Source organism: Sander lucioperca, chromosome 4, assembly GCF_008315115.2.
Source record: "Sander lucioperca isolate FBNREF2018 chromosome 4, SLUC_FBN_1.2, whole genome shotgun sequence".
Taxonomy (NCBI): Eukaryota; Metazoa; Chordata; class Actinopteri; order Perciformes; family Percidae; genus Sander; species Sander lucioperca.
The window spans coordinates 1,169,582-1,186,171 of NC_050176.1; the positions used below are offsets into that span (position 1 = coordinate 1,169,582).

The 16,590-nt window shown below is 40.1% G+C and overlaps 1 protein-coding gene across 1 annotated transcript in view; it reads left to right on the forward strand.

The window, feature by feature from the left end:
• The window catches only part of chrna8 (cholinergic receptor, nicotinic, alpha 8), a 68,074-nt gene that overhangs the window by 20,299 nt on the left and 31,185 nt on the right, over positions 1-16,590 (forward strand). Inside the window, exons 2-3 of the mRNA XM_031293602.2 lie at positions 1,114-1,253; positions 14,255-14,299. Of these exons, the coding sequence (XP_031149462.1) occupies positions 1,114-1,253; positions 14,255-14,299 (185 nt within the window). The remainder of the gene's footprint in view (positions 1-1,113; positions 1,254-14,254; positions 14,300-16,590) is intronic.

Here is a 16,590-nt window from a genome sequence, read left to right on the forward strand (position 1 = left end):
TTACATCTTCTGGCTCATTGTTCCTCCTCATCGAAACAATGTACATATAATGTTATAAGTTACTGTAGGTAATATATCAATTCTACTCAACTGTTAAGTTGTTAAGTGTTTCACTTTTTGAGTTGTTTATTGTTTTATTTGTTTATTTTGATCATTTTCTTTCAGTTTGTCTGGTTTATAAGTTATGACTTGGTGGTATGGTGTGTTGCAATGTGATTTAATGTTGTCTATTAATGAGGTGTGTGTGTGGACACCAGGAAGAATTACATCTGTTTCGATGAAGCTAATAGGGCCCCTAAAGGAAATGACTAGGATTTAGGGATGCAAAATCATTTTATTTGGGCTTTGAAATAATAACAATAGACTACAATACCAAATCATGTTTCAGGATTGTGTGTCAAGAGGTTGAAGATGTGGACTTAAATTTAAGTCTTTTTACAGAAGCATTGGTGAAAGACAAACAATGCTAGCGGTGTTGTGTCAAAGAGAAGAAATGCTACCTTCACGACGACTGGGTTTTAACTTTTGCATCAGGGACTGCGCTGTAATATTCCTTCTTATTAAAGATGGATGCCTCGTTGTTCAGTGTGAGACCTAATAAATACAGGGGAGACAAAAAGAAAGTCAACACAATTAACATTCACTGACTCCATAATGTGCTCATTACATTAACATAGCGTGACTTAATCATGATTTCTTGAGGGATTTGGTAAGCCATGAACAATGTTGGAAATAATAGCATTGCAATAGCATTAGATCACAGGCATTAATATGTGTGGCAGAATATTTTGAGTATGTTTTATTAAAACTAATGGGTTGATTGAGTCTCTGTTGATGATGTTGACATTAGAATTGAAATGTGCCAGTTCTTCCACAATTGCTCCAATTTCTCTTTTTATACTTAGCATGTCATTCATCCATTTTCTTCTCTCTCACCTGTTACTCTTCCCTTATACACCTGTAACTCTATTATTTTTTATTCTTCATATCTCTTACACCCCACAACGAGTTCTATCCTTTACCTCCTGCCTCTCTTTAATCCGTCTAACTGATGCTTTTCTTCTAAGCATCATCCTTCTGCCATTTACATTGTTTATCCTCTTTTCACTCCAGGTTGCCATGGTGGTGTGTACCAAAGGAAGCTGTACCGAGACCTGATGATAAACTACAGTCGTCTGGAAAGACCCGTGCAAAACGACTCTGCACCCATTGTTGTGGAACTCGGCCTCACACTGCTACAAATCATTGACGTGGTGAGTGTGTGTGCCTGTGCGTGTTTTGGCAAGGCTAAGGTATGGAGTAAAGAGAAAAGAAGGATGGGTGTGGAATTCATTTGGAAACCAACACAGAGACTGAGTAAGAGAAAGTTAAGTTGAACTCTCTTTGTCAAACTTTTTGCATATTGGATGTTTTTCAGGATTTTTCATTTTGTGTGTGTTAAAGGTATTTCATCTGATTTATCCACAGCAAATGTGGAGCATGCGAATGCACACACCTCATGCTTATTACACTTTATCGTCCTCTGAACTAAAAACTGTTTTCCCACCAGTGGCAGCATCCAACCAAGTGAGACTATTCATCTTTGAAAGAGCAACTTCTTTGTTTCTCTCCTCCATCCTTTTTTATTTAATTGCACCACAGGCCCTCAGTCTTTTCTTTCATTCAACAAGAAAATTCAATCTCAGTGTTAAGATATGCCCTTTTCATTTTTTTGCTCGTTTTTTTTCCGAGCTGCTCCTCACTCTTCCCCTCCGTCTTTGAGTATTTTTCCATTCTGATCACAACTATTTTTATGTGTCTCCTATGAAGGAATAGTTCAGGATTTTGGGAAATATGCTTGTTTTCCTTACTTTTTTATGTTTCCTATTGCATTGGGTTCCTAAGGTAACACAATACAACTTTATGTGTACAGCGCATTTCATATATAGGGGTAATTCAAAGTGCTTTACCTTAGACATAGTCTTGCATTGCCAGACCTTCGGTCTTGCTAGTCCCCACAGCATTCTGGGATGGGAGAAAAACGTGCTCTGGTTTATCGGCATTTCTTTAAACCAATCACAATCGTCTTCGGCGGCGCTAAGCACCGGACGGAGCCACTGTGCCGCTGCCAAAAAGAGTGACATCTGGCGGAATTTCTGGCAGCACCGGAGCAATCCCGGAAGTGGAACGTTGTGAATATAGACAACAGACTTAAAGTCAAGAAAAGAAAAAATATTACATTAGATTATTTTCCTTCCTGCTGAGAGTTTGATGAGAAGATCAATACCACGTTCATATCTGTCCATTAAACATAAGGATACAGTAACAGCCAGTTAGCTTAGCTTAGCAGAAAGACTGAAGCGTAAAAACGTAAAATTCGAAAATACGAAAATTCACTTTTTTGTCTGAACAGATCTTTAACCTCTGAGAAGTCATTGCAACATGACATTTTTATTAAAATGAAATACACTCAACTAAGTTAGCTTTAGAAGAGTTGGCAGGAGCTTTTTTTTAACATTTGGACAGAACCCGACTAGCTGTTTCCAGTCTTTCTGTTAACTGGCTGCTGCTGCAGCCTTTATATTTCCCATACAGATATGATACAATATTCGCCTCTAACTCTCTATTCACTACTCACTATCTCTTTAAATGCTTTCTGTTCTGCCTCCAAGCCAAAACACAATACCAATGTTTCTTCTTCTTCATTTTCATGTAAAACATTTGAAGTTGTTGCGTAAGAGAAAAGCTTCGTTTAAACATCAGTTCTTATTCGCATGGCCTACATTTTACACCCACAAACAAAGAGATACCCAGAAACTCCATTTAGCTCAATGTCGCCACAATCCTACCTTTCTCTGTCGCTCTTCACCCATTTTCATGTCAAAGCCTCGGCTCTTAAAACCTCATTTTTGTGGTTTGGGTAGAGTTTCTGTCACATTTCATTGTATGGAGTCTTCCTTCTGTGTTCGCCATGTGCTTCATTGTGTGTTTTCTCCTGTTCTCCATCTCATGCACCTATCCTCTCTCCAACCCACACATAACCTCCTGCCTGTTAGCCCCAACACACAGCCAGAGCACTCATCCAAAAAACACAAGCCGACACCCAGTCACATCCCTGAGCCAGCCCTGTCACAAGACGTGTATGTCTTCTCAAGACAACTATATATTGGTAAGAGCCGTACGCAGGATTGTAATATAGGATTCCCATTTTATTATTAATATGGGCAAGTCTCCTGCAGCACATATGAAACTACATTTGAATGAGCTGGCAAACAACAGACTGGACACAAAGAGACAAGAGGCGAGGCGATCTTCAGAGAGAACATATGGCGCTTTTGTAACTCAATGTGACGAGGCCCTTTAGTGCTTTATTTTCATTTGAAATGTTAATAATTTGGTGAGAAGTTACAGATAGTGTGTTGTGCTTAAGTTATGGCTGATATTGTTATCTTTTAAAATTGAACTGGTCTCTTTTATTTGTAAAGCAATTTACATCTGTAGAGACCAAAAACAAATATATATTTGTTGAAAACATGTTGAATATGATTGATAAGTGTGTGTGTGTGTGTGTGTGTGTGTGTGTGTGTGTGTGTGTATGCGTGTGTGTGTGTGTGTGTGTGTGTGTGTGTGTGTGTGTGTTTTCTATTATTATATCGCTAGTTGTTATTATTGTTGTAATTTGGTATGATATATGAACTGTGCAAACATTTTCATACAGTACGATATCATACGAACCCGTTCATGAGAATGCGTTGTGTTGTTAACTACATTGTTCGCTAACTCGATACATAATGGATAAGCTGACAAGACCATATTAATTATTGCTCACTTTGCAGTTGTAAATAATGTAAAGCTGGTTGTTTGTGTGTGTGTGTGTGTGTGTGTGTGTGTGTGTGTAATGTGGCCTTTGATTCCTCCATCTGCTCTGGACAACTCTCTAACGGGGGAACTGGGGCAGGTCGATGCCCACAGACTGGGTTCATCACCATGAATAACGACAGACAAGTGCAGTACTGGTCACCATCCAGTATGGGAAGGGCCACCATGTGCCTTATGTAGCTTACAAAGAAACCAAGGTTCAGTAATTAAGTACATGTCAGTACTCAAGCACTGTACTTTAGTACACATTTGAGGTACATGTACTTTACTTGAGTATTTCGCAGCGATGGAGTACTTGAGTCCTGGACTCAGGCTCCAGTCTGAATCGATTTGCTAGTCTCTTGACTAGTGACTCGAATCAGACTCAACACACTGGGGACTCGAGACTTGTCTCGGACTTGACAGTTGGTGACTTGACTACAACACTGCCTGTAGCTGACAGCACAACAGCCTATTTGATAAGCTTATAGGGTCTTGCTCTCCTGCTTCATTTCCCCCCCCAGCATTGTATTGGTTCCCAAGTATATGATGGTGTTAACATGTTTCCTTGTATCAGAAACATGTCCTCCATTTTCACACAAAAGTGAAATTTCGAACTGAGCTAATAAATAGTGGAAGATGGAAGGCCGCTCTTCTCGCAGAAAAACTCGGTAGGTAACTGCAGCTGTATTTATTACTGGGGTGGGGGTTTGAAATTACCTCCATATGTTCTCTGGATGAGATTAAAATGACTGGCCAGCACAGGTAATGTTAAAGTCACCCCACTTCTTCTAGAGAAATAAATCCAGTTCAAACGATGCTTAACTCAACGCCAGAAAGCAAAAAAAGCCTATTTCCCAAAATGTTTGCTTTAAGTAAAGGACCTGAATACTTCCTGCACCACTTCCAAGGTTACACATAGGGCATGGGTTGCTTGTGGCTCGGTGGTAGAGTGGTCACCTGAAGGGAATTATGTCTAAAATAAGGCCCTAAGGCCTGTCAAATCTGACTCCAATGTATTAATTCCCGCGCCTTCTTACATCTGATTTAAGTTTATCAGGACATAAGGATCAATCTGAGATGAAGAGTTCAGTTAAGCGAGTTTACTGAAGTCCAGCATTTAAATCACAACACATGTGGATTCACAAAATGACTAAGTTTCCCCTACTTCAGACACCAGTATACGGACTTCAAGTCAGCAGAGTCTATGTCAAATTATGAACCCCGTCTCATCCTCTCCCTAATCTTTTATCATCTTGCTTGAAGGCGTCCCTCTCCTCTCCTGTCTCCGGGCAGATTTTCCAGCTCTCACACACACACACACACACACACACACACACACACACACACACACACTAACCCAAGAGACACCCCCTGCCGTTCCTCCTCTCCGCCTGGTACTAAAAAACAGTTTCTAACATACACTTCACATTCCTGAATTACAGTATTGTTGTAACCACATCTCATGACTACACACAACTCACATATATTATAAACTTTTATACTGAGAATAACAACAATAATAATATTTCTACACACCCCATAACCAAGGTTGGCGGTTTAATCTCAGGCTCCTCTGGCCACATGTCAAATGTCCCTGAGCAAGACACTGAACCCCAAGTTGCTCCATGGAGGCTTTTAGCTGTCCACTGCTCCTGATACCTAGTATGGGTTAAAATGCAGAAATAGAATTTCACTACATTGTAATGTGTGTATGTGACGAGTAATAATAAAGCTTGTTTTTTTACTAACAAAACACACAAGTCTAGAAACAAAGAAAGAAACAGACTTCCTGACGAAGATTCACACAGTCAGAAACTTTCCTCCAAATAAACGCCGCTTTGCATAACATAGTTGGCAGTTTTCTGTTTGTGTTTGCATTTGATTCTTTCAGCCTTGAGAAAGAAAGTAAATGTAGAGAGACATTCTCCTTGTGGGCTTGCTAAAACAGACTGTGTTGCATCCACTCTCTGTTGTGGTGCAGCAGAAGATTCAACCGTATCCGTTGAACCATTTAAACATGACGGCATCCTGTTCATCCTGCATATCAACAATGCACTGTTAAGGATCTGTTTCTCAGGAACTTAAAGAAAATCGAAAGTGCAACCTATTAGAGAAAGCCCATAGAGGATTTAGCAATATGATTCTTGATTTCATGAATTCTTTTCTTCATTGTTTGTCTAATGAGTATCTTCTGAGATCTGAATCACTGATCCTCTGAACGGGACTGAAAGAAAATATGTAGGGATCCTGTTGTTCCCTACTGGGGATAAAGCACGGATGAAAAGCCATTTCTGGAACAATAAACATGGAGATTTAAAGTAAAGCACATGTTTTTGTTCTTGGCAATATGATGTCAGATGAATTACAAGAAAATACAGTTGAAGATCTTTCATTGAATGCCAGTGTACATCAATCCATTGCCAGTCTGTCCAAAACCAATCAGAGCAGATTTACGAGGAGATTAAAGTGTTTATAGTGGGTGTGACAGGGCTGATAATACACTCTATTGCAGCTGAGCGAAATCCCACATAACAACACAAAAGCGAGGTCAGGCAGAAAAAATGGCAAAAACACAACAACCTCGAAATATCCGCGATTGCAAGCTTGATCGCACAAACATACACACACACATTAAACAAACAGAAAAATGTTGCTTTGTGAAGAACACAATGGGAGGCTGTGCTGTTTTCAGCAGCGGAGAAAAGCTGTTTAAAAGAAGGACAAGGGGAGATAAGATTGGAGCGCGGAGGGAGTTAGGGGGAAAGGTGAGGACGGACGCGGAGGTGAGAGGAGCGCCGATTGTGTTTATCGATTTTTCACTACACAACAAGTTAGAGCAGCGAGTTTGCCTTGCTCGTCATCGATGATGCAGGGTTTAAGCACCTTTTGAAGTTTAGCCATGCAGCTCAATAATAATGACAAATAAAGTTAATATCTATCTAAACTTAGCACAAAAAGTAAGGAAATTTGGGTTTGGTAGATTATTTCTCTGTGGTAACAATGCTTTTTGGCAATACATCTTATACCGTTGGAAAGCCTGTTTAGTTCCCTTTCAAATGGTGCCCCATTTGTAAGGAACATGCATTTGTGGGATGAGCAGCAGTGCTGAGTATGTGGCTCATTGTGGCTCTGCCATTGACTGGTTTGGTGTTTGGTGGATTGGATGATTGAAGTTTGAAGAAACAAGACATATTGGCAATTTAACAATTTATTAATTTCACAAACAGGAGCCTCAGTAGTGTGTGGAAGAACCATACACAGCCACAACAGCCTGGCACCTTCTCCTCATGCTGGTCACCAGCCTGGTCACACACTGCTGTGGGATGGCATCCCATTCTTCAACCAGCATTTGTCGCAAGTCAGCCAACGTGGTTGGCACAAACAGCACGCCCAAGCTGATCCATTCCATCCTCTCCACTCCCACATTCTGGAACTAGTCTCTGATAAACCCCGCCCTGTGGGGGCGAGCGTTGTCATCTTGGAGGATAGAGTTCGGTCCCAGACTGTGGAGATATGAGATTGCCACTGGTTGCAGAATCTCATCTCTAAATCAGGCACCTGATTGGCATCACCTGGGGGTACCAGAAGCTCAAAACAAGTGTCAATAGCAACAGCAAATTAACCTGTTTGGCATTGGCAGAGAAGATTTGGCAAATTTTTCATGGGCGCAACCCACATACTCAGCGCTGCTGCTCATCCCACAAATGTATGTTCCTTACAAATGGGGCACCATTTGAAAGGGAACTAAACAGGCTTTCCAACGGTATAAGATGTATTGCCAAAAAGTATTGTTACCACAGAGAAATAATCTACCAAACACAAATTTCCTTACTTTTTGTGCTAAGTTTATGTACTATATGGATTGTCAGGTGCTTAATATCTTCACAATGATGATGTGATTGCAAAAACAATATTCATATTCATGCATGTATTAATTGTAGTTCCAAACCTGGGTGTATAGTTTATCCATGAACATAATGTCTGTTGCACCACTGTCCATGTCAAAAAGTCATTTTTCTGAGGAGGATGGAGGGAAACCTGATGGAGAGAGATCCAAAAGTGTACAGGTCATGGAAACCCCAGTCTTCATAAGTGCAATAGTTGATGAGTGGATGAGTGTGAGTGATGATGATGATTGGACATCAACCTAGATTTGTTTTACCACTAGTGTTACACTTATTTTTCAGAATTCATGGTCAATAAACCTTGTTGGATTTTTAAATTATACCTAATTTTTTTGTCAAAAAAGCTGACATTATGAACTATTTGACTTATATTAGAGGAATGTATGTTGATGAATAATTAAAGACTCATATTCGTACAAAGTTGAGTCAGAACACTGTTTTTTTTTTTTTCAAATGCTAAAAAATTGAATAAAACAACTCAAAATTCAATGAAAGTAGTGATCATTAACTGTATTTGCGAACCTGGAACCATCCATTTTATTTTCTCGGTAATTTGGTTGGAAAACAAACCCATATTTATTTTTTTAAATATAGACATTTTGATAACGGGTCCAATTTGACCCCGAGGACAACAGGAGGGTTAAAGGTCCTATGACATGCTGCTTTTTGGATGCTTTTATATAGACCTTAGTGGTCCCCTAATACTGTATCTGAAGTCTCTTTTATATAGGCCTTAGTGGTCCCCTAATACTGTATCTGAAGATCTCTTTCCTGAAATTCAGCCTTGGTGCAGAATTACAGCCACTAGAGCCAGTCCCACAATGAGCTTTCCTTAGGATGTGCCATTTCTGTGTCTGTAGCTTTAAAGGCTATTGAGGAGGAGAGGGGGGTGTGGCCGTGACCAACTGCCATGCTTCGCTTGTTTGAAAGCCATGATGTCTCTCTCTTTCTCATAGACGGGCCAAATTTTCTGGACGGGCAAAGCTGAGAAAGAGGAGGTAACCTTTCCCCTTATGACGTCATAAAGGGAAGATTCCAGATCGGCCCATCTGAGCTTTCATTTTCTCAAAGGCAGAGCAGGATACCCAGGGCTCGGTTTACACCTATCACCATTTCTAGCCACTGGGGGACCATAGGCAGGCTGGGAGAACTCATATTAATGTTAAAAAAACCTCATAAAGTGAGATTGTCATGCCATGGGACCTTTAAAGGTACCCTGGGAAGATTTTGACCACTAGTAGCACTATGGAGCAATGTTGGTCCCTGTTTTGTTTGCACTGAACAAGCAGGTGAGCAAGCGTGATTCACCCTGCATTGGGTTTCACTCTATCCACTGATCAACAGCTGGTAAGCAACAACATGCTACACATGTAGCAATGCGCCTGCAAAGACAAACATCTTTGGGCCTCAAACATGTATATAAATAAAACCATATGAGAAGTTTAGAAGGTTAGAAGCCATTGGTTTAATCAATTCAGTGGTGTGATTCTTCCGGATAATTCCGGAAATCCGGCTTTTCTGACCTGAAAATGAAGCTCTCGTAAATCATGCAAATCCGCTTTTGGGGTGTCGCAAGGCACAGGTCGGGGGTATTGGTAAACATAATGACCGGTCACTGCTGTCAACGTTTTTTGTGCCTCTGACTCATGTCTTCATATCACTCCGCAAGTGGTCCATTAATTTGTCACGATGTAACTTCATTCAAAGCAGAGCTCCACCAAAGAGCCTGCAATCGTTGCGGAAGGTTATTTGAATAAGAATTTTGGACGTGTGGGGGCGAACTATCATCTTAGCTGAAGCCGACAACAGGACAATATTTTTATTTTATGTTGGCAATGCAAGCTGAAGCGACGTAGCAGATGATGTTGAGAAGTTGCAGTGAGGAATATTTTAGGAGCACCATTTTCGGCAGTGCAGAAAGGTAATGGCCCACACTAACTTAGTGTTGAGCCGGGAAACATGGCTAAAAGAGCTCTACAGCGAAAAGATGTGCTGGGCGAGCCGTCAGTTGGTCGAAGCTAACAGAAGCTAGCTGGCGTAAGCTGACAGCTGACCAACGCTACAAAGTGATCGGCGGAGACAGGGAGTACATGTATTTGAAAGAGTCCGGCAGTTGTGGTAGACAAAGGTCCAGTCGGGAGATTGGATGGAGAGTCCACTGAAGTCCACTGCGGTCTGAAGGGCTAATCCTCGCTAGATCACTAGCTAGTCGGGAGGTTGACAGCTAACGTTAGCCAGCTGAAGCTAACAGTCGATCGATGGTGAGTAACGTACGTTACACAGGCTGGCAGCAGCACAGAGTCCAGAGTTGATAAGTGTGTGTGTGTGTGTGTGTGTGTGTGTGTGTGTGTGGGGGGGGGGGGGGGGAGAAAGGTGTTGAGAATGACCAACACGTAATCTTAAACTTAGTGTAGCTACTTAATTTGCTACGACCCGATCAGAGGTTACTTAAATTGAGACGTTCAGTCAAAATCAATCATGTCACCTTCAAACGGGATCTCCGTTTACAGGGTTCAGGCTGGACCCTCCCGGTGATCATGCTGCTCTGGGGGACCGGCTGTACAGTGAGAAGCCGCTGCTGACCGGCGCAGAGCTCTACCGGAACTCCGACTGCTGTCTGTCCGCGCGGCCGTCTGACGGCATCAGTATTAAATTGAGACAGTTTTATTAGCGGTTAAAAACGTCTCGCGTTAAATAGTAGTCTAATTCGGTACAGTTGGTTTTAACGCCTGATGCGAAGTGTAGGCCTATAGGAGTACACATGAAAACCCTGAACAAGCAGCGTCGCTCTGCTCTGTCTTTCTGCTGTGCCCCATTCACGTAGTAGTTTTACACTATGTAGATTAAACTCTGCAATTAATCCGCGGTTCACATGTATGTATGAACTGTGGTGGTCCGTTACACTCAAGGCTATATTCAACATCACTGATTAAGTAGCCTAAGTCAATCCTACAAACAACTGGACTGTAGGGTCAAGTGTTGTTGACTTATAAATTGGTGCCTAAAAATGTATCAGAATGCAGGAATTGAAGTCATTTACCCTCAGAATTTCATGGGGGAGGACCCCCAGACCCCCCCCCCCCCGCTTTGTGTGTTCCCACAAAGACAAATTCTGAGCAAGGAAAAACCCTGAAGTATAATCACAGACAGCCATAAAAAACATTTAAATTGCAGAGTTAGAGTTATAACTTAATATGTACAGTGTCAACAGAGAGAAACACGGACAATTGAACAGACAGTGACAACATACATACTACATACCTACATACTGTAGAGAATGACAGTAACAGCATACAAACGGCATAAATAAAAATTTGTTATAAACGTGTGCTCTTTAAAAAGTAGAAAGCATTGTTTGCCAGTTACATTAAATGTTTCAAAATCCGTAAATGTCCGTGGGTGGGGCTGCATGGGCGTGGTAATGTGGGCTGGTGTGGGTGTGGGTGTGTGTGTGTGTGTGTGTTGGTGTGGGTGTGGTAGTAAGGAGAGAGAATAGGAGAAGGAAGTTTGTGTGAGGTGGACCTGGTCACCACAGACCCAAATCTTCTCAGCTGTTGCTACTGTCATATGCTGTACTGTCTCTTCATGTGGCACTATTATTATTTATATTATAACAAGGTAATGCAATGTGTGATCAAGTGATGACTGATTAACAGTAATGTAAATGCTAAATGCCCTAATACCTACATATCATGTAAGACTCAATTTCTCCATTTCTTTGCACAAAACTCTCCAGAAAGTGCCATTTAATGGTTTATTTTTTTAAAAAAAATGAGGGGGGGAGGGGGCTGTCGCAGCGTCATGTGTGCGCCGTATATTTTCCTGCTTTTTTGTCCTTTGCCAATCACACCTATGCAATTGTAATATATTTGATCTCATTATCTTATCTGTTTTTTTTTTAATCCTATATCTGAAAACAACTTCTAACTACAGCTGTGAAAATAAAGTGCAGTAAAAAGTATAATGGTTGCCTCTGAAATGTAGTGGAGTAGAAGTATAAAAGTAGCATGAACTGGAAATACTCATGTAAAGTATAAAAACTTTCTTTTTTTTTTTAAATACGGCACTTGAGTAAATTAACTTAGTTGAATAACTATAACAATGTAAACAGTAAGTATTAAATAGAAATGCAATTAAATAAAAATCAATGTTTTTTTACAAAACTGAAATGATCCAAATGTGCACAAATGTTTGTACTAGATAGTTGGGACTGTTTGAAACTGTAGAACCAGATAAGATGGCTTAAGATTTTTCAATTGTGTACTGGAATGTTTTTGCAGGCATTCATTTGTCAGTGTATTTGTTACGCCAATGAAGGTGAAATAAAAACATTACACACCTCAGTATAATGCATACAGTGCGAAACAGCTCAACATCGTCAGAAACTGCAGCCTCCAAAATGACCATGAAGTTAAATCAACACCTCTTTAAAATAGAGCCAACAAAAATTGTCCATTATAACCTTAGAATTTCTTATTGCAGGACTGTTGAATTAGCATGCATTAGTTTTAGCTAGGTGTACCTAATAAACTGGCAGTGGGGATGAGTGCTGATGACGGTTTCCAGTCTCCACTCGTGTTGCCTTTAATTCTAGAACAAGCTGTCATAAATCACTTTAATAGGGATTTACAAATCAATCCTCCATTTTAGATTATAAAACGGAGGTGGCTGAATGAAAAATGAGATCATCAGACTCAACACTCACTCTGTGATATGACGTCTAAACAAGTGCAGTTCAAAAAAAGGCTTATGCACTTAATCTGATTTAATGTAATGGCAGCTGAAAATACGATACACTGTGTTACCTTAATCAGGAACACCTTTTCTTTTCACAGATAGACCATACCGGTGTTTTTATTCCATTAACTACAAATTGTGCATTTTACATTACTGCCAAGCATTTTAAAAAGCATTGTTATGGCCTGTCCCTTCTAAGTAAAGGACTATGAAACCAGTTCTACAACTACCTTAAAGGGGAACTATGCAGTTTTTTTTTTAGCTTAATTTACCCTAACTGAACAGCTTCGGAGTCACTGGAATGGTTATATGACTTTTTTCGGGTTGAATGGTGGTCGTCTCGCTTCCCCCAAGCGCCTGTGAGCGGAAAAACTGAATTGCTTCACAGCACTGCACACATACACCCATTCAGGAACCGGCTAACAAGGTAGCGATGGAGTTTTTCACGCTATTGTCATGGCTGAGCCGGCAAAAAAGAAGCAGAAAGCTAGGAAAGCATTGTCGGAGGAACAGAGAAAGAGGAAACGGCAGACTGACCGAGCGAGGAGTCAGACATAAGTAAACATACACCTTTAAGGTGCAATCTAAGCAGACTCCTCTTTGACTGTCTCTCAAAATAAGAACAAGTTTCATTTTTCAGGTTCCACCTCTGAAATGGTGTCCCTAGAGGAATGACAAAGCAGCATGAAACAAGGGAGAACTGAAGGAAAGTGTGTGATAAGAAAGAAAACTATACAGTAGATTAGGTCTGGTGGGTTGAGAAATAGAAAGAAATAAAGTGAGCAAATTGATTTCATGATTTGACCACAGATAACATTAAAGGAAAACATTTCAAAGGGTTGAACTTGCAGTGTTATTAAAGCTTGAGTCATGGGTAGAAGATACTGTGATGAATCAAAATGAAAAAGGACTAATCTGTGAAGAAACAGAGACTAGAAGATGCTGTCGAGTATTTTTTCAGTGGTAAGAGGGAGGAAATACGTCAGACACAAAGTACCAGTGTGTTACAAGAAGCAAAACTTGTCGCTGTCATGTAGGATTGTGCAAAACAGACTCCATTCCCAGCTCAGAATTTTTTTTTGGCTCTTGCCTTGTGGCTCTACTTCTGACCTCTTTCTATCTTTTTTTCTCTTCGCAGTCTCATGAATTATCTCAGCCACTGTCTCTTCTGATTCTCTCTCTGTCGCTCTTGATTCCTCTCACTCGCTTTTCATTACTTTTTTCCATCCTTATATCTATGCTCCCCCCTTTTTTTCTCTCTCTCTGGCCATTTGACCATGATGAACTGTCTCTTGTGTAATATAAAATGCAGCTGGAGCCACTGAGTCGGTTTATTTCTGTTTTCATGACGTAGATAGATATTTCTGTTAAGTCATGTCTTTGTGGAAGAGCCGCATCCTTTCTGCTCAGTGTCACCGTCAATTTCCTGTGCAAATTGCAGTTTGTCCTATTTTTTCTTATTTTTCTTATTATTATTCGTGTTTTTTTTTTTTAAATGTCAAAACATGACCTCGGTTTCCTTACATTACAAGAATCTTGTAAAAGGAAAAAAAAGCTGAGTGCATCATTGTCATTCAGAGAGCAGGCCAGCTCTGATTTGTCTGGGTTGCAGTTTGACTTCATTGCCGATCTGTCTCATAATCTCACCTCATGTTTAAACGCAGTATTTTTGTTCTCTCTCACCCTGCGGAGTAATTTCGTTTCCTATCTGTCTACAGCTATGTGTACTCTCTGCTGATTATTCTCTCTCTCCTCCCATGTTCCCCCTCCAGGATGAAAAGAACCAGGTGATGATCACAAATGCCTGGCTGCAGCTGGTATGTCTCCTCTCCAAGCACTTTTTGTGTGATCACTGTGTTATAATTGTCATTTGGTATATTTTTGGAAAGTGTGTGTGTGTGTGTGATGTTTGTGTCCTGTGAGCTCTGCCATTCATATTTTCAAAAAGGGTTCACATCTAATTGTTGTTGAAGGCATAGAGTCAGACTAGAGCCGCACGCAATAACCTTCAGTTTTGAACAGAAACTTTTTCCGTGACCAAAAAAAAAGTTTCAGTGACTCTCCAGGGCCTCATGTGACAATATAAAATATAAGCCCAAAAGTAGTGTCAAATGGCAAGTGTTCTATTCCTACAAAATAAAAAGCCTGTAGACATTAGGTTGTCAAAAATGATATTTTGTGGGTTATTTATTCTTTTATGATACTTAATAATAGCATGATAAATATTTATTGTCAGCATAAGGCGGTGTCACAGGATAATGAGGATAAATATATCTTAATAAGCCAGCAAATCAAAGATATTATTTCAAGACATTTCTCAGCCTAACACTGGGTTACCTAACTGCCTTTTTAAGCCTTAGTTGCTATTACGCCTGTAAGCGTGCCGTTCTAGCACAATGATAGCGGTGCAGATTAATTACTCCAATTCTTTTTAAAACATTTCTACCTGGCAACCATTGATTTTGCTGGCTGAAATGACAATTAATGTTTGCAGATTTTATCAGCAGTACAACATTAGCTCCATGAGTTGGTTGACAATGCTGTCCCTGGCTGATTTCTTAATCTTTACAGCTGACTTGCTTTAACCCTCATGTTGTCCTTGGGTCCAATTTGATCCGTTTTCAAAATTTCAAAATCAGAAATATGTTGTTGTTTTTTTAAATAAAAATTAACCAAAAATTAGATGGATTCCATACAATGCTCTTCGCACCTACAATTCATGATCACTACTTTTATTGAATTTTGGATGTTTTTTTTAGAGGTTTTAGCATTTCAAAAAAAAAATTTAAATGGTTTCAAAACTGTATCCTGACTAAACTTTGACTCTTTGAAGTCTCTGATTATCCATCAACATACGTTCCTCTAATATTAGTCTAAATATTTCATAACTTTTTAACTAAAAAATTAGGTATAATTTCCTACAAATTATTGTCCATGAATTCCAAAAATAAGTGTAAACCAAGTGGTAATAACTTGGTGTTAGTGGTGTTTGGTGGTTGGGTAACAAAAGCATCAAAACTTCAAAACCGTAAAAAACCCCGACAAAAACATAGAGAAAAAGCATCAAAAGAGTCAAAGAAAGGGATATAAATGTCAGAAAAAGCATCAAAAAGGTGTTCATTTTCAATTTTGACCCGGGAGGACAACAAGTGCACGGTCGACGGAAAGACAACACAGGGTTAAAGCAAGAACGCCATAAAAGGGGTCTTCTTAAATAATATGCACTTGATCGCCACATAAATGATTAGAATAGAAGTGCTTAAAGGGGTGATAGAATGCAAAACCGATTTTACCTTGTCATAGTTGAATAATGACAGTTTGTTGGGTAACTAGGACATACATAGAACCTCAAAATCCCATTGACACCTCTTTCCTCTGCAAATCTCACAATTTGAAACTGCCTCTGAAAAAGGGCAAATCTCAACGAAGCTCATAGTTGACGTCAACTCGGCGGCTCCTCCTTATTTGGCTCTGGTCTCTATCTTTGACACGCCCCAACATTTACATAGGCTGCACCACTAATCTGAGATCAGGTAGTCTTCTGAATAGGTCACGCAGATCTCAGAAATTGTATACATTGTTCATCTGCTATTTTATCACTAAATTCACTTCTGAGACTTTTTTATGCAAGAAATCAACTATATCCCCGAGCCCCAGTAGTCCAGTAACCCAGATACGGTGACTTTCACTGGGTGTGGAGCCCAGCAGGCTGCCGCTTTCTCGTCAGACTGTGTGGAGCTCCTGAAGTCCGACACGTCTTACCAAATTTGCAATTAGCCATCAATTTTCATAAAACGGCCCATATTTGAGCTTTATATAGTTGAATTCTCGCATAAAAAAGTCTCAGAAGTGAATTTAATAACGAAATAGCAGACAAACAATGTATAACATTGCAGTGTCTGAAATATGAGACCTGCTGTCTCGTCTCCAATGTATGTGTATGTGGTTCGCTCAACCAATCAGCGCACAGCTCATCTAAATATTCATGAGCATACCATATTTGGAAGAAAAGCTCTTGTTCCAAATAGGGCGATATTCACAGGGTAGTTAAGGGCCCATAGAATAGCAATCAGGCCATTTTCAGCCCAACCAACGTTACATACCCTAT